The sequence below is a fragment of the Gadus macrocephalus genome, chromosome 12, assembly GCF_031168955.1.
Source record: "Gadus macrocephalus chromosome 12, ASM3116895v1".
NCBI classification, from domain to species: Eukaryota; Metazoa; Chordata; class Actinopteri; order Gadiformes; family Gadidae; genus Gadus; species Gadus macrocephalus.
The window spans coordinates 5,366,702-5,387,154 of NC_082393.1; the positions used below are offsets into that span (position 1 = coordinate 5,366,702).

Here is a 20,453-nt window from a genome sequence, read left to right on the forward strand (position 1 = left end):
TAGACTCAAATCAAGTAACGTGTCCTTTCCTGTCATGAGGCCTTGTGTCAAAACTTCCCCTCACAATGAACTCAATGGATTTCACTTCCCCTCTTAGTTATTCAGTCCCACAGCTGAACATGTTGAGGATGGAACCATATGCCGCATGCTGCAAAGTTATAATGATGTTTTTGTGTTTCACAGCTATTAGGACAGACATTACCTGTCGAAATGAGGCCGGGGAACCTGTTGACTGGTAAGCTGACGATCATGGATTATTTCAATACGTTAAAAGTACCAGGATGATACCGTTATGATTTGTAAGACGGCAATATTCCAAATGTGACTTTCCTTTTCCTGACCACAAAAATCATACCCTTGATGTTCTTAACGTTGCAGACAGTTTTCACTGCCAAATTGTCAGTATTGGGTATATGCAAATGGATGTGTCTTGTCATTAAAGGTTTGTGGTCTACAAGTTGCCCAAAGAGTTTGGTAGTGGGCTGGGGTACATGTACCTAGACTCTGCTGTAGAAACATGGCAGATGAGTCAATTCACTGTCAACACCAGTGAAGGGGCCATAGGACTCACTCTAAACCAACTCTACTTAGGGCAGGCCTACATGGTGAGAACTCATGTGTGTGTGTGTGTGTGTGTGTGTGTGTGTGTGTGTGTGTGTGTGTGTGTGTGTGTGTGTGTGCGTGTGCATGTGCGTGTGCGTGTGTGTGTGTGTGTGTGTGTATGCGCGCGCGTGCTTGCGTGTGTGTGTGTGTGTGTGTGCGTCTGTGTGGACAATTTCAAGACTGCCTGAAGACCTTCATCAATAGTGTACTCAATAATGTACTCAATGATATTTGGTTTGTTTTAGTTACTTTCTAGTAAGGGATTTATTGTTCTAGCCCTATATGCATGGTCTACCTAAGCCGTTACCAGCACTTTGTAATTGATGAAATGAAAACAGATTTATAGATATAATGAATGAATTAAAGATTAAGATATATAATGTACGTAACAACAACTATTGTGGCCCTCAGTCTAACAGCACAGTTTATGCCATGTACAATGATGGACCCCCAGACATGGACTACCTCAAAGGATATGGCCACACGAAAGGTAGGCAGTGGTTCCAAACCAGTGGCATGCCCTAAGGCAATGCTCGATGCCCTGAAATGTGTTGGGATTCAACCCATATTAGTGACAACACTAGTGAGTGAAAAATTATTGAAGGTAGTTCCTGTTCACAATATGCTTAGTGCTATTTAAATGATCTCATGTAATGCTTTCGGCGCTTGCTCCATTTCAATGCAAATCTATGAAAATGATATCCATTTCTTTTTATGCGCTTCTATCTACAGTATGTGATTCTTTGATTGCAAACGACCAATGCCATTACATAAGCGTTGGAGCTCGGATCAAACCAGCCCAGCTTTGACCCAAAGTAAACACGCATCAAGAGATGACAGGGGGCAGTAATGCAGGCATTGACCTGTCCATGTTGCACACAAGGTCGTGGAAGGTCCTTCGCCTCTTTATATGGGACGAAAGTAATGAAAGATCAATGGTTTAGCTAACAGAAGCTGACCAATATGATGCTGTGGCTGAGGGGGAGGAAACGGGTCAAAGGTTGTTCACCCCTCTCTGGACGCTGTTGACTTTATTTCGTGTCCTATCTGAGGGGTAGCACATCACCGGGTCTTTGTGTTAACCATGTGTATGTGTGTGCAGGTGTATCTGTCTGTCTGTGTGTGTGCACGTGCATGTGTGTGTTTGTGTGAACGTGTGTGTGTGTGTGTGTGTTCGTGTGTGTGTTTGTGTGCACGTGCATGTTTGTGCATGTGTGCGTGTTTGTTTGTGTTTGTGTGTGTGTCTATGTGTGTCTGTGTGTGTGCACGTGCATGTGTGTCGAGTGTGCGTGTGTGCGTGCACATGCATGTGTGTGCGTATGTGTGTGTTTGTGTGTGTGTGCGTCCGTGTGTGCACGTGTGTATGTGGAGAATGTTTTGCGTGTGCATACGTGTGCTCACCTATGGATGTGTGTTTGCAATGTGTAAACACTGAACCAGAGTTGTTTTTGTGCATGGTGCAGGAGTGCTGCTCTTTGACCACGCTCAAGGATTCTGGCTGTCCCACAGTGTCCCCCACTTCCCCTACTTCCCAGAGCGGGGTTACCAGTACCCCTCCTCTGGAAAGTTAAATGGCCAAACTGCTCTGTGCATGACCTACAAGTACGGGCAGTTTCCCATAATAGGTGAGTCAAACGACCGACCGCCCAGCCCCGCATCACATATTTCACACTGATGTGAAAAGATGATATATTACAGTGTTGGTTATCTCGCAACCAGTGGTCCTACAATGTTATGGTGAACTTCTGAGAGGAGACGGTTCAGAGCCTGGGCCGGAAACCAAAAACTGCAAGTGGGCGGAGTTATGCTTGGTTCCCTGTTTTCTTTTGAGATATTCTATCAAAAAAGAAAATCATTGATGCAAGTGAATTTCGGTTCATTTCTACAGTGGCATGTCTACATAGGGTTCATTTTAAATCATAACAGATCATTTTCTACTATTTATCGGGGCTGGACGTGTTTGTCTTCGCTGTTAATAGATACTGGCTTTCAGATAACCAACTTGAATGGTTGGAACAAATATGCAGCGAAAGAAAGTGAAAAACGCCGTTCACCAAGATCTGAGCTACGCTCCTATCTGACTCATTTGGTGGTAAATCCTGAAGACTACCTCTATAAGATGGTTAAAAAAAAACATTTAGAAGTTGGTGAAACTACAGGCGTTGTCTTTTTGTTACTTCTTCTTTCTGTCATGTCAAGATCAGTAGCACAGCTGCCACCAAATGAACACACATGTACCCTTTCGCGTGACTGTGTGTGGACACAGGGCCTTTTTCCAATTCTTGGTAGATGTTTTTTAAATCAATCAGTGAACGTGTATCCATTCTTATGGTCTGATTGGAGAATATTATGTTGGGGCCATTGTTAGATTACAATAGATTTGTTCTTTGTTATGTGTCAAAATGAATAATAGTCTTATAATCTATATTATATTTGGTTATAGGATATATGCAACAGCCAAGCCAAGGGCCCCTGGCAAACTATCGCTGTATAGAGGGAAGGTTTGGGGACCTTAAAAAAGGATGCAATAATATTAATTCCCAAATGGCCCCAGCCACAAATGTTGTAGTTATTGTGTTCTTGGTTTTATGAAATTAATTTTCATTAATTTCATAAAACCAAGTCTTACCAATATTCATTCATTTTTTTTATAGTGTTTTAGGAAACTCCCTCCTGAAAGTTTCAAACTGCATACTATTTTGATACCACATTTTTGTACTTCCGCTTTCAGCTCTGAAATTAACCGAAAGTAGAGTAGTAGAAATTAACTGCCACACACCATAAGTATACACAAAAAATACACAAAAGATTCAGACATTTTAGTACTATTGATTATTTTAGAACATAAATAGAATGCTATGGATAAATAAATGTTGATTTATTTGTGGCCAGTCTCCACCTGTGGCCATGATGCCTATTCATCTGTTGTTGAATATGTCTCATTCTCCAGCACGGCAGCTGGTCTACCTCATCCCACGTGTATACAACTGCTCAGTGCCCTCCTCATTCTTGGACGACTTTGCAGATTTGGCACAGTTGTGTGAAGGCTCCAAGTTTCCCCTCCCCTCATCCAGTAAAAATATCGAGAGTCTTCTCTCGGCAAAAGGAGAGGAGTTTGTACATTTTGCCAAATCTGAACGCTTTGTTGATGGTAAGGAAAGTATCTTCTTTCATTATTACTCTCACTTTATTTGTCTGTCTTTCTCTACTTCTTTCTTTCTATCTTTCCCTATATCCCATCATCATTGTGTGCAGTATTTGCTGTGGATTTTTTGCGACGTAACACAATTTGAATTACAATGTAGTCCAACAGTTTTAAAGCACAGAAACTCAAACCCCCACTCCCCCTCTTTACCCACCGTTCCCCAGACATCTACACGGGGTGGGTGGCCCAGGAGCTGGGGACAGACCTCCTGGTGGAGACGTGGCAGAGGCAGAACCGCGAGCTGCCCTCCAACTGCTCCTTGGAGAACCACGCCATGAACGTCCAGAAGGTGTGTCTCCCAGGGCCCACCCTCTTCAAGTCCCGGCATGACCACTCCAAGTGGTGCGTGTCCACGGGCTTGGAGGACCAGTGGGCCTGCGTGGGAGACCTGAACAGGGAGAGGGCTCAGGTGAATCGGGCAGGGGGACTCCTGTGCACCCGGAACCCCTTCGTGTACAAGGCCTTTAGACAGGTGGTGTCCTCGTATAAGGACTGCTAGCTGAGGGAGAGAAGGATGGGGGGAGAGAGAGAGATAGAGGGAGGGATGGAGAAGGAGAAGGAGAAAGAGAGACAGAGAGAGACAGAGAGAGAGAGAGAGGGGGGGGGGGGGGGGGGAGAGAGAAGGAGGAAGGAGAGAGCGAGAGAAGGAGAGAGAGAGAGAGAGAGAGAGAGAGAGAGAGAGAGAGATTTGGGTACTTTTAGTTAGATGGGTACATACATACAATATTGTATCGTTCCCAGATATTTTTTTATATATGTTTTTATGTTGTTTCTATATTCCTATGCATATGAGCTCTGAGCATATCTTTGTTTTCAGTACTGTCACGGTTCATGTCAGAAGCACTCTTGAGCCATCTCCAATGTCTTTAAAAATAGGGATGTATGGACACCTCAATTTAATAATTAGACGTTTTGATGGAGTCAAGTCACAGCACAGCAATGCACTTATCAATGTAGATGTACTATCATCAATGTGTATTATTCCGAAATAAATATGTACACTGAATCAGCCTATCTAACTTCTTATGATTTTTTGCTTAAATAGATTCTCCATTTCCCTCTAAGGTTATGCATTGATGGTTATTTTTGGATTGTATACTGACTATATCCAGACCAGCACCTACAAGATCTACTGGAAACATATATCTCCAACTAGTGTAAATTATCATATAAACTAGTAGATATAAGACGATAGATTATGTCTGAGTGTTTGTGTGTGTGTGTGTGTGTGTGTGTGTGTGTGTGTGTGTGTGTGTGTGTGTGTGTGTGTGTGTGTGTGTGTGTGTGTGTGTGTGTGCAGGGCCGTCGGACTGCGGGGATAAAGGGGACAGTTGTGGGGGGGCCCAAGGCAGAGGGGGGGCCCCTGAAAAAAAAATAAATAAATAAATAAATAAATACTATACTATACTACTCTACTATACTACTATAGGTCCATCAGTACCTATAGTATAGGGGCCCAGGAAGTTTATTATTTCTGCCGCTTGTGTTATGCTCATCCATACCACTAGACGGCGCATTTCTTAAAAAACACCCAAACAATTCGGCTAAAACCTCCTGACCCGGAAGTAGTCGAGCCATCACATCTCACACGTGAAAAGAAGAAACACCGTAGTTGACAACATGGATGTCACACAAGTTCCCCTAAAGCAATTTAAAGGCAAGAAAAAGAACATCAAAATGAACAACAAAATGCAAAAGAAAAAGAGGACTCCTCAAGGGGAGAATGGCAACGTTAGCGATGTGGAGGTGGTGGAGACTAAACCTGTTCTCACGCCACTAGAACCAATGCTTCCCCCGACATTCAGCCTTTCGGAAATCAAGAATAAACAGCGCCGACATCAGATGTTTATGAAACTCAAACAGGACAAACGAAAGGTAAAAGTGGACTGATGTGTATAAAATGGGTGAATGATCATGGTAACTCCATAGGTTAAATCCCTGGTTGATGTGTCTGTGTGTGTTTGAATTTTCAGCAAAAGATGCAAGTGAAGAAAACGAGAAAGAAGGAGAGGGAGGCTTTGGGTGACAAGGTGAGCCTCATGATCATCGTTGTTAGTGTGTGAAGTAATCAGACAGAGGATAGTCTTACGTTTGTTTTCCAAGATTTGACACCAATAACTGTGGCAAGTGTGCAACCATCACCATACATCGAAGTATGGAACTAATACATCAAATACAAATGACTTAACTCTTTTTCCAGGCACCACCAAAGGAAGTCCCTAAGACTATAGAAAACCAGAGAGTGTACGACGAAACCACAGTTGACCCAGACGATGAAGAGGTAAATTGGTATTATTAGAACGGTTGCTCTCCTTTCTGTCTTAATGTTGTGCTGTGTGTCATTTATTTGTATTTGAACTCTAACTTACAGGTAGCCTTTGATGAGGGAACGGATGAATTCTCTTCATACTTCAACAAATTGACTAACCCCAAAGTACTCATCACAACATCGGACAGACCCAGGGGGGTGAGTTTCTCTCAGCACTTTCTTTCTTTATTCTTCTTTATTTAAGAAATGAACACGAGCAAAGCAAATAAAATAAATGAATACAACAAAAAACAGTTGCAATTTGAAGAGCTGAGATTAAACACCAAACATTTTAAAAACAGTTGCAGATGATATATACTTCTTTCCAAACCCTAATGCCGATTCTCCAAAAATAACAAACAATTTATTTCATCCTTGAATCATCAGCCATTTCAGTTAACGGCCAGCTTTGAGAGGTAGTTCCTCTCTTTACATTCCCATCTCAGAGCCGTCCCAGCAACAGACCAGATAACAGAAATTAAAATATAACTCGCTCATTCATACCAGAGGAGCTTCTCGATACCGGGCTCGGTGGAGTCATCGTCTTTTGCCTTTTTCTGACTCATCTTTCAGAGGACGGTTCGGTTCTGCGAGCAGCTGGCCACGGTGATCCCGGACGCCCACGTTTACTACAGGAGAGGACTGGCCCTGAAGAGGGTCATCCCCCAGTGTGTCTCCAGGGGCTTCACGTACCTCATGGTCATCAACGAGGACCGCAAAATGCCCAGTATCCTCAAAGACTATTTCACACTAAAGACGCCTCTGAGACCTTCTACACCATACTAGAGTATTATTCGTTTATGTCATTTAGCAGACGCTTTTATCCACTTGCGTTGATGCATGTCATTCGTTAAGGAGCTGGTAGGGGATGAAGCTGTGGACATTTGGGATGACACCCAGTCCCTTGTGACTTAAGGTGGACGCCCTAGCCGCTATATTTATTATTACTCTAGTTTCAAACTGCATATAGGCTTGAATGGTGAGTAAAAAGTCTTTAGATTCCAGCGCACTTCTGGCTCCCTGGCAAACATGTGTTCACTCTCTGACTGGTATGGTGGCTTCGTTAAGTGTGTCCTCCTTCACTGCAACACAAAGACGGCTTGGTTCTCTGTCACCTCCCCGATGGACCCACGGCCCACTTCAAAGTGAGCAGTGTACGGCTCCGCAAGGAAATGAAGGCAAGTAATGTCCAAGCATTAATCCCACGGTCTTTCTTCCAGAAAATGTTTCGTCTCTTACTGTTGTTAAACACTTTGCATTGCATTGGAAAAAGTCGATGCATTTCATGAACAAGGTCAGGGTTTGACCACCTCAACGCCTGCAAGTACTGTGCAGCCATTTGGGATCGAACCCAGTGCTTTCTGGATCAGGCGGGGGGGCAATACAAGTAATGCAATGTATCCTCTACCATCCTCCAGCGGCGAGGCAAAGAGCCGACTGAACACACCCCAGAGGTGATCCTGAACAACTTCAGCACCCGCCTGGGTCACGGCATCGGCCGCATGTTCGCCGCCCTCTTCCCACACGACCCGCAGTTTGTGGGTCGGCAGGTCGCCACCTTCCACAACCAGAGAGACTTTGTGTTCTTCCGGTTTCACAGGTGGGTCTTTTTCTCTGATCCGTATACATCTAGCTATATATGAAACCTATTAGTTAGTTTTTACAGATTTATGTTGGGCACATTGTAACTCGTGTTTTAAGAGCTGCTTTACTTTTGACCCAATCACCAAGCTACAACCAACCTTTTCCTCATCAGGTATATTTTCAAGAACGAGAAGAGGGCCGGCATCCAAGAGCTGGGACCGCGCTTCACCCTCAAACTGCGCTCGCTACAGAAGGGCACCTTCGACTCGAAGTTCGGGGAGTACGAGTGGGTTCTCAAGGTGACGGTCGTCGTTTTAACTCGACCACTTAGGGTGCACTCTAGGGCTGTCAAAATTGCTCAAAAATGACATTTGAATGTTCGTTTGGAAAAAAAATCACGAATTCGAACTATTCGAATATCACATTCGAATATTATGAGGGACATCGCGAACAGACAGGCTCACTCACAAAGCAGATAGGCGCTTGTGTAACCGAGCGTTGGCACTTAGATATTTATATGACAAGAATGACACAAGCGTGGAAGGGAAAATAGTCTCGTTTACTTAGTACATATCAGAAGTCACCCAGTCACAGCGTGAGAGCTGGAATACCTATATCCAAGTACGGAAACTCCGAGGGGATAAAATACATTCGCTCTTCACAATACTAGTCTGTTACACTTGTACCGCGGGAGTGTTTTTTCACATTTGAATATTATGAGGGACATCGCGAACAGACAGAGGCTCATTCACAAAGCAGATAGAGGCGCTTGTACCGCGGGAGTGTTTTTTCACATTCGAATATTAATTTTCACGTTCGAATTCGCGTTTTTGGATACATTTCGAACGAATATTCGAACTTCGAATATTCGTTGACAGCCCTAGTGCACTCACACTAGGACATCTGGCCGTGGCAACTGTGGCCTGGCCACGGTAGGCTCTTGTACATACGTCATCCCGTCGTAACACGTCATCACCAAGCGTCCGCTGCACGGACCATAATAAAGTCTGCCGCCAGTCAGAGTTTTAACAACAATGGACAACACAGAGAACCCAGTTCGCACTTTGCTGAGTCTGTTGCTTATCGTCCGCCCAAATGGCTAACAGACACTTGACTTCTCTATGGGACCAACGTGAACCAACAGTTGAACCGCTTGACGCCATGTTTACCGTTTAACGGGAAAGAAGGCTCGTCGCCTTTATTATGTCCATGGCTGTCGCATGGACTATACGTCATCCAGCTCAGGTTGCGTAGCCGAGCGTGTGCGCGTGTCGGCTCATTAGCATCTGTACCGTGGCGGCCCGTACCGTAACGGCACACCTCTCCCAATTGGCCTGGCCTGGCCACACCCTTACTGTCCCTACATTTCCTTTTGTGGAGTCGTTTATATAGAAAATGCATTTTGATAAATTTTCCTTCACATCATTTGTCCTAATGGCATTTCTACTTGTGCTTCCAACATGCTATGTTGTCATGCTAGAAGATCCACTAAATTAATTAGTCGTTATCCCTTTACTTTCCAGCGTCATGAGGTGGATGCCTGCAGAAGGAAGTTCGTCCTCTGAATGCGTATCGACAAGCTGGCCTTTGTCACAAAGGCAGTCTCCGGTCTCCTATTGAACTGCTCTTGCTGGGTGTTCAAGGGTGAACAATGACCATGTTAATCCCAACCAGTAGTTATGTATTTTAACTTGTGATGTCCTTCCTGGTCGAATGTCCTTTGTAGGATGGGAGTCAGGCTCTATCATTTTGTTTGGCATGTCTCACCCTGTCAGTAAATAGTCAACAGAAACATGGGCAGTGTCCATTTACACAAATACATGCATCTTGTGGATGGCAACTGCAGACGCAAGCATGGTTTGCGTCAAAATGGGGAAATCAGAGGAGATCTGGGCCCTTAGGCTTACTAGCCCATACATAGCTAAACTGTCTTGAGTCATTTTTTTAAATAACCTTGTAAATATGTTGTGCAAAAAATAAATTCTACATACAGGGTTGTTGGAATGTTGTATTTTATTCACAAATATATGGAAAGAAAGCACACATGAAAACACACTTTATGGTATTAGTTGCTACTAACTGGGTGAAGACCGGTCTCAGAAGCACCTTGAGATATTTAGATGTTATTAAAAAAAAATTAAGTTAGTTGGCTGTCCCCAAATTCCCTGGCACTCGTAACAATCAAGTTCACAGTGCAGGTTCTGATGAACATCAAGGCACCCTGGAGTCCGAAACCTGTACAGATGGACGTTGGTGGTTTTGTTAATGTCAAAGATGATTCATGCACTTTACTACAGATGGGAACCAATTGTTCAGGTCAGTAATGGGATAAAAAAAAAGCCGTGCAGACGGAAATACAGTGACAGAAAATGTAAACATTTTAGGTACACATAATGCTTCATTATCGAACCTTAACATTATACATACACCAGCTGTTATATTTAAGATGTAGTGTCGACTCGCTATAAATGGTGTACTCCATAATTCATGGAAGATGTATTAGAGGACTAAACTGGTACTCACGAAAGGCATCATGTGGGCTATAAAAAGGAGCAGACTTTCTGTGGTCTGAAGGGGTTCGTGCTGGAGGACATTCCCGTGAGGAGAGGGTCCTGCTGGGCGTTCTGGAGACAGAACTGCTGCAGGTCTGCGGCAGCCTGAGACACCTGTGGACATAGAAAACTACAATTAGATTTCCTTTTTTTGTTTTTATATATACACATGAAAAGTCGTTGTCATGTACACACCCTTCGAGATGTATACCGAGTGCAACAGTTAGCTAAGGGATCACATTTTTGTGATCGTGAAGGTGGTGAGACCCCTATGAAACAGCCACAGGTCGCCATCGTCAGACTTTTTTGGACCGTCGTGAAATAAAAGGCGCACTGTGTTTCACCGTACCTTTACTCTGTTGATGCTGGCCTCGAAGCGCAACTGTTGAACCACTTTCTTCATTGCCATGGTGTTTGATGATCCCGACATGGTTGGAAACTTAAAAGTGCCAGACAATCATACAGAGAAAACTTTGTTCTGCGGTTCTTCGCTTCCCTTCCTCAATGTTGCGTTTCCGGTCATTTTTATTTGGGATGCGTAAAGTCTGTGTGCATATTTCCACTGCGCCCCCTGGTGGAATAAATGCCTTTACACATGCGATGCAATATTACTCCATTTAGGGAAAATGTAAGCCCCTCCTCGATCTGCGAGCTGCAGTCAGGCTTTGCGCCAGTCAGGGGTTACTCATATTAATGGTTAAGAATATCTGGGCTTTTATCAAGCCCTGACGATCTTTTGAATGTTTGTTGTTTATTTTGAGTGACTATTTTCAGAGTAAGAACTAAACGAATTATGTATTCGAATATAAAGACTATTTCAGAAAAAGGGTTTGAGATTTACCACATGCATACACTGGACTTGTCATGAGCACCAAGGCAACACTGGTGTAAGCACTCTCTCATAAAATCCATTCCTTTGCAGCCTCTTTTCCTTTGAGAAAAGCAAAGAGGGTTTTCTTTTCATCCAGTGGCTATCCTTGCTCTGGATTTCTTCAGCTGTTCCACACGGAAACCAATCGTTACTTTTTTTTTTTTAACTAACATTGAATATATATTTTTTTTTTTTGAATGTGCTAAATCAAGTTAATAATGGAATTATCATGCGAGTCAATAAGATATCTCGAGGAAAAAAGGCCAAAAAGTAGCAAGGTATGTCGACATGTTTATAATTGATTAAGGAACGGCAGGGTTTCTCGCAAATAAGACAAATCAATTTGCGTTAGTAAAAATAACATTACAAGACAAATCGATATTAAAGGCAGTGAATCATCCAAATTTGTCAATACGTTAACTTTATGTATTTTACACCATTAGTTGGTGGAGCTCCATGTGCTTTATGTGCCTGATGACCAGTGGAATGGAAAGCTCAATAAAGTTCCCGCGGAGGCCATCGAGAGTTTCATATCTGCAGGTTTTATCAGGTAAGAAATGTCGTTTTGTTTACAGTGGTGCATTTCAGTGAAAATATAATAACCTTTACTGTTCTATTGTTTCTAGAGTATATCCCGATATAACGCTAAAGAATCTAAGGAGTGAGCTTGGCATTTTTCTGGGACCAGAAATAAGGGTCGACAAATTCTCCTTCCTGAAATGTGTCGGTCGCAGTTTAGCAGTGGTGGGTAGAATGTGCTTCAAAGGATGGTCTTCTGTGTGCGTTCGAGTGATTTAAAGAGGTCCTATATAATATCACAGCTGTATGTTCTTCTATGTTAAAGGTCAAACACGAACAAGAGAGGGAGCTAAAAGTGAAAACATTTGCTCCACCATATGTAGGTATCGGTTTTTTCTTTCTTTATCAAATTGATGTAGGCCAAGGTCAAATACAATGTTTTCCTTTTCTTTTGACCTTTAATCATAAACTACTCTATTTACCTCGAACTTTATCCTCCCACACTATGTAAACATCAATACATATCAAATCATTGTAGACAATTCAACTTAAAATAAATATTAATGTAAATAAGTAAATATTCTAATAAAAACAAATTCCTGGTTTGTTCGATTGGAAAAGTAACTTGGTTCCCATTATACTCATTCATGTTGTTATTTTTACTTTAACTAAAGCATTCCATTACTTGAGCTATTTTATAATTGGCATAGACTTACTGACACTTCTTGTACAGCTTTTGGTCATTCAGAAATAACTCAAACTGAAACATGGTTTCAATCAGCAGAATCTGTTCAAAGGCCTGTGTAGGAGGTTGAGCCCGGATCCAAACGTTGCCTACTGCTCGTATTGTGTGGAGGCCTACACAGATTTGTTCTGTATTCAGTGTTTTATTTTTATCTGAGCTTATTTTTCTTCTGCATTTCTACTACTCATCCTCCTGTGCCCTTTGCTGTGCTAACCAGAATTCCCATGTGGAATTCATTAAGTACAATAATCTTATCTTAACTATAGCTTAAAGGTGACATACGTATTATACCACCAGGTGTGACTGTGATAAGGCGTTTTGAAAATCTGCCTCTTCTGACATCACAAGTGGGCGTGTCCACCACCTAGATGCATGTGATGTCAGAAGAGGCAGATTTTCAAAAAGGCTTGTAACGGCTTATCACATTCACACCTTGTGGTAGAATATGTCACCTTAAAAAAAAAAGCCTAAAGCCAAAATCGGACCTCTTCTCTTCTCTCCGCAGGCCGCTCAGCCCGAGCTCTACCTGCTGGCCGTGGAGGTGAACCACGGCAGCGTCTGCTCCCAGTCACTCACTCTGGACACCCGCAGCAGCTCCCCAGACCACCAGGCCTACTGCCCCCACAAGCCCGGCCCCGGGACCACCACCAAGGGACCGCCCGTCAAGTTCCCCCTGATCCCCCAGGGTTCCCGACGCTCGCCCCACACCCCCGACGCCGCAGACCACGAGGAGCAGCGGGAGGAGGAGGAGGAGGAGGAGGGGGAGGAGGAGGAGGAAGAGGAGGGAGATGAGGAGGAGGAGGGGTTGGGGGAGGAGGAGAGTTGCTGCTCCACAGAGGGAGCGAGAGGGGAGGCCGGGGTGGGGGGGTTCTCCCTGAAGGCTGACAGGGCAGAGGAGAGGAGTCAAAGGAGGAGGTGCAAGAATCCCAGCAGGTCACCGCATGATGTACAAAGTAAAGGTGAAGAGAATACATATCTTCTCGATCGGAGACTGATCTACATGTATCATATCTGCGACGTAAAAAAACGCTTTTTGAATATTCTTTCTTGCCAAATATTTGTCGAAATCTATTATTTCAAAAGCATCAAATGATTTGAAGCGGACCCTGCAGCACGTAATTGACTTGTTCATACATGTTTGCAAAGTGCAAGATAAACAAAGCAAACGCGTTTAACACCATTTGCCCCTTACCAGACGGTGATCCGGCCCAGGTGAAGGGCCTGCCTGGGAGAGAAGAGATGACAGGCGGTAAGAAAGACAAGCTGACCACCAGAGCGGCCAGAGACTCAGGCCTACCAGAGTCGCTGGAAGACATACAGCCAGGCTTCTACTCAGACAGGTGCTGATCGCAGACGCCCCCAATATTTATTCCTCACCAAACCATTATGGCCTGTCTCACTTAGCATCAGCATCAGACTACTACTGTAGTACAGTTGATTGTGAAACTACCGTTTTCTTAACGCTTCATCGCAGATGTCTGATTATTGCAGGCTCAGACCATCAAAAGATTTACAGACGAAGATGCCGGCGGGAAGGAAGCCGAAACCAATGGTACGAGATGTCCGCTTTTTATTTGACATAGACAACATGGTCTAAAGTTTAGTCTATTAAAGAGGCAGAGTTGTCACGACAACACCGGACTCAAGTGTTTTAACAAGCCTTCCAGACTGTAAAGTCCAGGCCTTTACAATAGGGCTTTGGCCATTCACCAAGTTCCCCCGGTCAGTGACGTGGGGTTATATGTAACGACCAGATGTAGCCATGACGAAAAGCCGAGCCACCCTCAACCCAAATGCTGCATCACTTTGAGTGTCGTGTCTTTTCATAATGTGAGGTTCCAGAGAGTCTGGGAGTGTCCTCAAAGCCTATGATCCAATACCGCTCCCAACCTCCAGCCTCCGCTGGGACCCTCACCACAAACGGGCCAGCTGGTACCCCGCTTCTTCAGGATAACAGTAAGATAGCGTCTCAGTTCTCATCCTGGATCAACAGGACTGTTTAAAGGGCTGCTGTTTTACCACCAGGTTCGGAGGTTGAAAAGCAATTACAAGCCATCTCAAATTCTTGAATTCCGTTACGTGTATGATAAATCGACCAACCAACAGGTGGGCTGATACAGCCAGCGTACATTGGGGTGGACAGTGACATGTGTGAGACTATGGGCTGGTGCAGTGCCGATACAGAGACTCTTAAACACCAAGGATGTTGCTGACATGGGTTGCATCTCTCTCTGTCTCAAGGAGATGAACTTATTGAGGAAATCAAGATGGTGAGGGAAGAAAGGAAGCAGCTTGAGTGGACAAGACAGGAACTGCTGAGGAAGGGGAAAGACTTATTGGCCCAAAACAGGAACCGTAGGAATCAAGGTCAGTTGAAGTAGTGACTCCACTTTGTTGCATGTCGTAATGCGGCTTGGCTTTTTGCCTAACTTTCGGGAAAAAATAATAATTGTTACGTTCATTTGAGTAAATTTGGGACAGTTTAAGATTATAACAAGATTTTATCCAATAAACTTAAAGCATAAATCAATATTGAAGTGTTTTCCCCCCTTTTAACACCACACTAAAGCTCGTGACGGTTGGAAAAAGAAGTATTTTGAGACAAAGAAAGCCACGGCACCAATGGAAGAGACATTGAGGAATTTGCGTCAGGAACTGGAGACATTTTACAATAAACTCCTGCTCCAGCTACAGGCCAGAGACGGCAGAGGCCGAAACAGACATCAGGGAAGGTCTTCCACAAAGGTCTGTTGATGAAGTCTTCCTTCATTTACTCCTTAAAATTACGTCTTCTCAAAACAAAAAATGTTGAAATGAATTATACTTTTAATTGACATGATTATCCAATAATCATTTAATTATAATTATAATTCAACAATTCATTGTATTTCCTAAATTACACACTGAAAATTGAACTCGGCAGTGTTAAATCATGTCTATCTTATCATGTTGTACTTGCATCCTGTAATGTCCTTAACCTGACTAACCATAATCCCATCTGTTAGAATGAGCTCATCATTCAGATCATGACTGAGAGCCATGAAATTGACAACCTGAGAAGACAAGTAGAAGATGCCAAGATGAAACTTATCACAGAGATAAGGGTACATGATTATTGTTTATTTTCATTCATCATATATATATCTACACCCAATAGTATGAGATATGCATTGAATCCGCAAAAAAGGGAAAACCTTTGTATAAAAATACAACAAATAGATGTTGCATTGAAAAGTTAGAGAATTGTTTTCGTGACTGCATATAAATACACCCTTGATGAATTAGGCACTAATTATGAATGACAGTGATATCAAACAAACAAAGTGGTTGACATCGCTCCTGTCTGGCTCTCTCTAGTTAAGGAAGCAGGCTGCTACCGAGCTAAGGGCGCTGAAGGCTGAGCTGGCTCAGAAAAAGAGCCAATCGATTCACACTGGACCTATGAACTCACAACCTTTTGGGCCAATCCCACGGAACAGACCATACGCCCAGAAAGCTGGATGCTAATTCAATGTTTAGGTTTGGAATTCTACACATTTTTGGTGCACAGAAAAAAATGAGTGGGATGTCAAATTCTGTGTGAAAATAAGCCGGTGTATCTTTCTTAAACAATTTGTTATTTGAATATGCATTGTGTACTAGATTTGATATCAAGTTATATTTAACTTTACACACGCTTATATTTTGATGTGGTCCTAGTATTTGCTAGTAATGTTTGATATTGTATCTTATCATTTTAAATATTAATTGTGAAAGGTGTTCAAAATGTTAAGTTTCATTACATCATTCATGAAACAACTTTTTTCATCAGCAAAACTTCTTCTTTAATAATTCAGTATGAGGCAAATACTTGTTGAAACATATTTTTCTATTTAAAAGCTTTGTTTTTGCATTTACAAGTGGCTGATTCAAGTGGGACACCCGACTTGAAATACTGCGATCCAAAACAGCAATAAAGCAGAATAAACTTTGAAGTACAAACATATATTCCTGAAAAAAAAAAACCTGGGCATCGCAACCTCACAAAAGATTATACTGACTTGGCAACATGTCAGGAGAATCAAGGCAGGTGTAAATTTGGCCCATTTAGCATTGCACAAGAGCATTCCACATCATTGTTGTCTGTTGCTTGGCAGCCTCGTCAATGTAGTTGAGGAGATTGCCGTTCCACACGCCAATACCCCTCAGCCCTATGCTTTTCACCAAGCTTGCCTTGAGGCAGATGCTCTCCGGATCATCATACCATACCTGGTGGATCTGTCCTTCATGATCCTGAGAAAATGTACATGAAAATATATATAACAAAAACTAAGGAACATCATTGTAAGCCAGCTGCCAGAAACTAACAACAGCAATGTTTTGTGATGCTAATGAGGCTAGAAAATGCTACCACTTGTGAGACGAATTCAATAGGACCATTTATATTGCATCTGTAAAGTGTTTTCTTGTGGTGTTGCCATAGAAGAAGGTCACTGGCACTCCAGACTACAAACCGTCAACAGAAAAGGCAGCGGGTTTTGTAATTTATGTTATTTATTCAGACTAATGGCAAAACACTCTGACAACTCTGAAGGACCAAAACATTAAAATAATCCAGTGCTGGACAACCTCTTCTGCCAAACGAAGAATGCAGTCAACCCAAACATTCCATCAAATATAGATTGAACAAAGGCTAAGTTTTGAGCTAAACGTAGCATCATGGACATTGAGCTGATTGGAGATGGACCCCCTAGGGTCGTTTTTACCAGGCCTACCTCGTAGTTAAAGTACGGAGCTTGCTGCCCCTGGTCCCACAGTCGGCCGGTCATGGAGCTGTTGACCTGCTTCATGATCCAGCTGTAGGTCTTCTGTTTACCCGCTGCGTCACTGCAGGGGGCTCCACGGAACGGGATCTTCTCTATGGAGCACACGCCGTCCTAGCGGGGTGCAGGACAAGACGCCACCACCAGCCCATATGAGCTTTATTGACCCACTCGCAAACCATGCACAATGCTAACTTTGCACAATGTTAACCGTTGCACATCTTTACACAAACTGTTCACAAAAGGTGCTCACTATTCACCAATTATGGTCAGTTAACACTACACCAATTAACACTATGGATGGCTAGAGGACACTGAATAATCCATGACTGTGGTTTCTCTGTAGGGCTCAATTTTGAACCGTTAAACGGAAATGTCTTACCTTAGACAGGTTGAGGCATGAGTAATCATAACCGTACCACGGTACTCCCATCACTAGTTTTTTGGGATCTATCTCTAGATCCAAATATTGGTAGTAACCTATTAAAATAATTCCAGGTTAGCTTCAAGTTAGGCTTCAGCAACTAAAAGCATACATTAATGGGACGGCGTACCTTTAAGGGTTTGAGTCACTGGGGCGTTGGCCATTGCAATACAGTCCCCCGGGATCTGACTCTGCTCGTCGTAGGACATCACAAACAGCAGGTCACAGGACTCAGCAATAGTAACGTAGTCATAGCAACGCTTGTCTATGCAGTTCGGTGACCATGCGACATCAAATGAGACCTAAAGGTCAGAAAATAAACAACTGAATTAATATACAGGGAGAGTTTAGGCATCTTACTCAAGAACCCCAGACCTTATCGGTTGGGAGTCAAACACCCCAGACCCTCACACTGGCCTGCCCAGACAATACATTAACAATGATAAGACACATATGCTTTTCGAGCCAGAAACCATTGATAAAAACAGTAGATAAATAAAGGTAGATTATTTGTTTACTATGCTTCAGACGCTTTCATTGGATTCAGCGTTGAGTGGTGATTAACTTATTAATAAACAAAATAAAAATAATAAATTAAATTTGAAGACGCCTTCCTCTGCACTCAAGGACACAGTACAAAGATACACAAAAGTCATCAAAAAGAAACAATAAGATAAAGGAAACTATTTTTCCCACTCACCTGTGAACCAGGGATCTCCCTGTGGAAGGCCTCTGTGCTTTCCTTCACCAGGCCTGTGAGAGCATGGTACTCCGCAGAACCGGCCTCCACTGCATGCTCAATGTCTATGTTGATTCCATCCAGGAACTGAGTCTTGGCCAGGTTCACCTTCTCTGTGATCCAGGCCGTTCTGTTCCCCGGGTCCACAATATATGGGAGGAAAACGTCACCTTGTAAAGTAAGGAGAATTGTATCGGTTGTGTGCGTTTTTTTTTTTTAAAGTTGCCCTGATCTTGTAATTTAGGTAAAGATTCTGCTCTAAAAGTAGAATGGAGACTAAAGGATAACATTTGTAAATCTGAAGACAATAAAGGTGTTGCTCTTTTTCTCATAATCTCATTGTTATATTGTATTAGTTGACAGTTGGCAAATAAATAACTAAAATTAAATAGGGCAAATGGAAGCTGATGGTTACTCAACCTTTGAGCACAACTCGTGCGCCTTTGGAATGTGCATAACACATGAGTTCAGGGTCATATTTCCCAAAAGCTGCCACTGTTGTCACAATGCTCCAGTCATAAGATTGCCATGCTTTTCGACCCACATCAAACACAAACACCTGCACAAAATGAGGAAAAGTATATGCCAGTTAACTGCAGGCACAACAAGGCAGTAACACGCATTGCAAGAGGAAGTATCAAAAGCCTACTTCCCAACAACAACACTGCTTGACAGCGCTACCACTTCCCCTCTTTCGAAGTACTGTTAGTTGTGATACTTTGATAGTTAAAAAATCGTAATATATAAACAGGCTATTTTTATACAGCAATAAAAATAAATAAATGACATAAAGTGTTAACGCATTTTTTTAACGTCAGTGGTTTGGACACTTGTAACCAGTTATCTGTCTGCTTTCACAATAGAGCGATATATTCAGGCTTCTGACCGCATATCGAGGTCCTGATTTATATTGTTGAATGTGATACACAAACGCAGCCAACCTCAAAATCTCTTTCCTGTCGAATCTGATGACAAAGATCCGGGCTCCCACACGGACAAACGTCGGCCGTGGCAACAAGGCATATGGTTGAAATAAATGTGAAGATTGTCAACATTTTAAATCCTGTCATGACTCGCTGATACTCACTACCGATGTGAGGAAACTAATCACGTGACGAATCAACTCATGCATAATACGGAGTGCAATTATACGGACAGTTGAAATTGTCCACAATTATCTGGTGATTATACAAAAAGAAGCAAAAAATAACGTAGGAATGAAATTATGGATTCCACCTTAATCAAATCTTTAGACTTTAATTAGTTTTAATTAGGAGCAGCCCTTCACACGCCATCAAATTAATGGTTTACTTTCTCCTATTGGATATATATTTTCAAATGACCAAATGCTTTGATACATTAAATGTGTCTCACTTTCTTTAGAAACAGTAATACTACCTATGCACAAAAGTCCTACATTGGACATACCAAACAGGCTGCATGAGCTGAACACAGGTACATCAGTGAACCTATGAATTAGAAACATTTTGGGAGTTCGGCCACTTGGTGGAGCCCCTTCTATGCTTAGGAGAGTGTCGCACAGAACTGCAGACAATTGAGCCATCTGATTGGCAGAGACTGTGGAAAGCTGAGCTTCCTGATTGGCTTAGAATCGAAACTATTACTTTGGAGCGAACACAACAAGTTCGGACCCAATGACATTTTACTAACAGGCTGGGTCATTCAATTATTTGCCAATTTCACTGATTCCTTTCCAGTTGTGAGCCACATGCTGCGTCCTTGTGTACAATTTAGAAAGTAATAAAACAATATTAGCCCTACTTGGACTTCATAATGGGGCCGTTTTAATTTCTTATATTGAAACACAAACATGTGTGTATGCTCAGTGGCCTTGATCGCAATTAAGGTATTTTGTGTGAAATATGTAGGTAGGGCAAGGCAAGGCAACTTTATTTATATAGCACTTTTCATACACAAGGCAGACTCAAAGTGCTTCACATATAAACATTGTCATACAATAAAATAGAATAATAGATAAGTAAAAGAAAACATGCAAAGAAATGGGTAAAATAGAAAGTTAAAAAGGCATTTTAGTATTAAAATAAAGGCAAAGTTAAAAAAGCTTTTTAGAAAAAGCTTT

The 20,453-nt window shown here is 42.5% G+C and overlaps 5 protein-coding genes across 5 annotated transcripts; 3 read left to right on the forward strand and 2 right to left on the reverse strand.

Moving 5' to 3' along the window:
* Window positions 1-11: 11 nt before the first annotated feature.
* On the forward strand, window positions 12-4,814 carry dnase2b (deoxyribonuclease II beta). Its single transcript, XM_060067113.1, has 6 exons — window positions 12-235; window positions 443-605; window positions 1,015-1,093; window positions 2,067-2,228; window positions 3,554-3,754; window positions 3,973-4,814. Exons 1-6 carry the CDS (start codon window positions 66-68, stop codon window positions 4,305-4,307), a joined length of 1,110 nt encoding a protein of 369 aa, XP_059923096.1. The 5' UTR covers window positions 12-65; the 3' UTR covers window positions 4,308-4,814.
* Window positions 4,815-5,330: 516 nt separating this feature from the next.
* Window positions 5,331-9,697, forward strand: rpf1 (ribosome production factor 1 homolog). The gene is made up of 9 exons (XM_060067115.1): window positions 5,331-5,683; window positions 5,782-5,838; window positions 6,009-6,089; window positions 6,180-6,275; window positions 6,690-6,843; window positions 7,212-7,294; window positions 7,535-7,716; window positions 7,873-7,999; window positions 9,224-9,697. The coding sequence occupies exons 1-9, from the start codon at window positions 5,429-5,431 to the stop codon at window positions 9,263-9,265; spliced, it is 1,077 nt and encodes a 358-aa protein (XP_059923098.1). The 5' UTR covers window positions 5,331-5,428; the 3' UTR covers window positions 9,266-9,697.
* LOC132469182 (guanine nucleotide-binding protein G(I)/G(S)/G(O) subunit gamma-5) lies at window positions 9,696-10,778 on the reverse strand. Its single transcript, XM_060067118.1, has 3 exons — window positions 10,602-10,778; window positions 10,224-10,366; window positions 9,696-9,935 (listed from the first exon to the last, which is right to left on the reverse strand). Exons 1-2 carry the CDS (start codon window positions 10,680-10,682, stop codon window positions 10,241-10,243), a joined length of 207 nt encoding a protein of 68 aa, XP_059923101.1. The 5' UTR covers window positions 10,683-10,778; the 3' UTR covers window positions 9,696-9,935; window positions 10,224-10,240.
* A 375-nt stretch (window positions 10,779-11,153) lies between these two features.
* Window positions 11,154-16,170, forward strand: spata1 (spermatogenesis associated 1). The gene is made up of 12 exons (XM_060067110.1): window positions 11,154-11,401; window positions 11,567-11,673; window positions 11,750-11,867; window positions 11,968-12,021; window positions 12,893-13,346; window positions 13,583-13,727; window positions 13,879-13,939; window positions 14,223-14,343; window positions 14,629-14,754; window positions 14,957-15,132; window positions 15,393-15,491; window positions 15,745-16,170. Exons 1-12 carry the CDS (start codon window positions 11,342-11,344, stop codon window positions 15,892-15,894), a joined length of 1,671 nt encoding a protein of 556 aa, XP_059923093.1. The 5' UTR covers window positions 11,154-11,341; the 3' UTR covers window positions 15,895-16,170.
* ctbs (chitobiase, di-N-acetyl-) lies at window positions 15,487-19,465 on the reverse strand. Its single transcript, XM_060067114.1, has 7 exons — window positions 19,294-19,465; window positions 18,773-18,911; window positions 18,314-18,522; window positions 17,744-17,915; window positions 17,572-17,669; window positions 17,142-17,303; window positions 15,487-16,659 (listed from the first exon to the last, which is right to left on the reverse strand). Exons 1-7 carry the CDS (start codon window positions 19,420-19,422, stop codon window positions 16,474-16,476), a joined length of 1,095 nt encoding a protein of 364 aa, XP_059923097.1. The 5' UTR covers window positions 19,423-19,465; the 3' UTR covers window positions 15,487-16,473.
* Between the last annotated feature and the right edge of the window lie 988 nt (window positions 19,466-20,453).

Excerpts from the sequence above, each read along its gene's own strand:
- dnase2b (XM_060067113.1), top strand. The coding sequence starts at position 66 with ATGAACTCAATGGATTTCACTTCCCCTCTTAGTTATTCAGTCCCACAG. Across the intron at positions 1,094-2,066 it reads AGGATATGGCCACACGAAAG|GAGTGCTGCTCTTTGACCAC; the intron begins GTAGGCAGTGGT and ends TGCATGGTGCAG. Across the intron at positions 2,229-3,553 it reads CGGGCAGTTTCCCATAATAG|CACGGCAGCTGGTCTACCTC; the intron begins GTGAGTCAAACG and ends CTCATTCTCCAG.
- rpf1 (XM_060067115.1), top strand. The coding sequence starts at position 5,429 with ATGGATGTCACACAAGTTCCCCTAAAGCAATTTAAAGGCAAGAAAAAG. Across the intron at positions 5,684-5,781 it reads TCAAACAGGACAAACGAAAG|CAAAAGATGCAAGTGAAGAA; the intron begins GTAAAAGTGGAC and ends TTGAATTTTCAG. Across the intron at positions 7,295-7,534 it reads GGCTCCGCAAGGAAATGAAG|CGGCGAGGCAAAGAGCCGAC; the intron begins GCAAGTAATGTC and ends ACCATCCTCCAG.
- LOC132469182 (XM_060067118.1), bottom strand. The coding sequence starts at position 10,682 with ATGTCGGGATCATCAAACACCATGGCAATGAAGAAAGTGGTTCAACAG. Across the intron at positions 10,367-10,601 it reads CCAGCATCAACAGAGTAAAG|GTGTCTCAGGCTGCCGCAGA; the intron begins GTACGGTGAAAC and ends CTATGTCCACAG.
- spata1 (XM_060067110.1), top strand. The coding sequence starts at position 11,342 with ATGGAATTATCATGCGAGTCAATAAGATATCTCGAGGAAAAAAGGCCA. Across the intron at positions 11,402-11,566 it reads AAAGGCCAAAAAGTAGCAAG|TTGGTGGAGCTCCATGTGCT; the intron begins GTATGTCGACAT and ends TTACACCATTAG. Across the intron at positions 15,133-15,392 it reads AGGGAAGGTCTTCCACAAAG|AATGAGCTCATCATTCAGAT; the intron begins GTCTGTTGATGA and ends CCCATCTGTTAG.
- ctbs (XM_060067114.1), bottom strand. The coding sequence starts at position 19,422 with ATGACAGGATTTAAAATGTTGACAATCTTCACATTTATTTCAACCATA. Across the intron at positions 18,912-19,293 it reads GACAGGAAAGAGATTTTGAG|GTGTTTGTGTTTGATGTGGG; the intron begins GTTGGCTGCGTT and ends CATTTTGTGCAG. Across the intron at positions 17,916-18,313 it reads GGGAGATCCCTGGTTCACAG|GTCTCATTTGATGTCGCATG; the intron begins GTGAGTGGGAAA and ends TCTGACCTTTAG.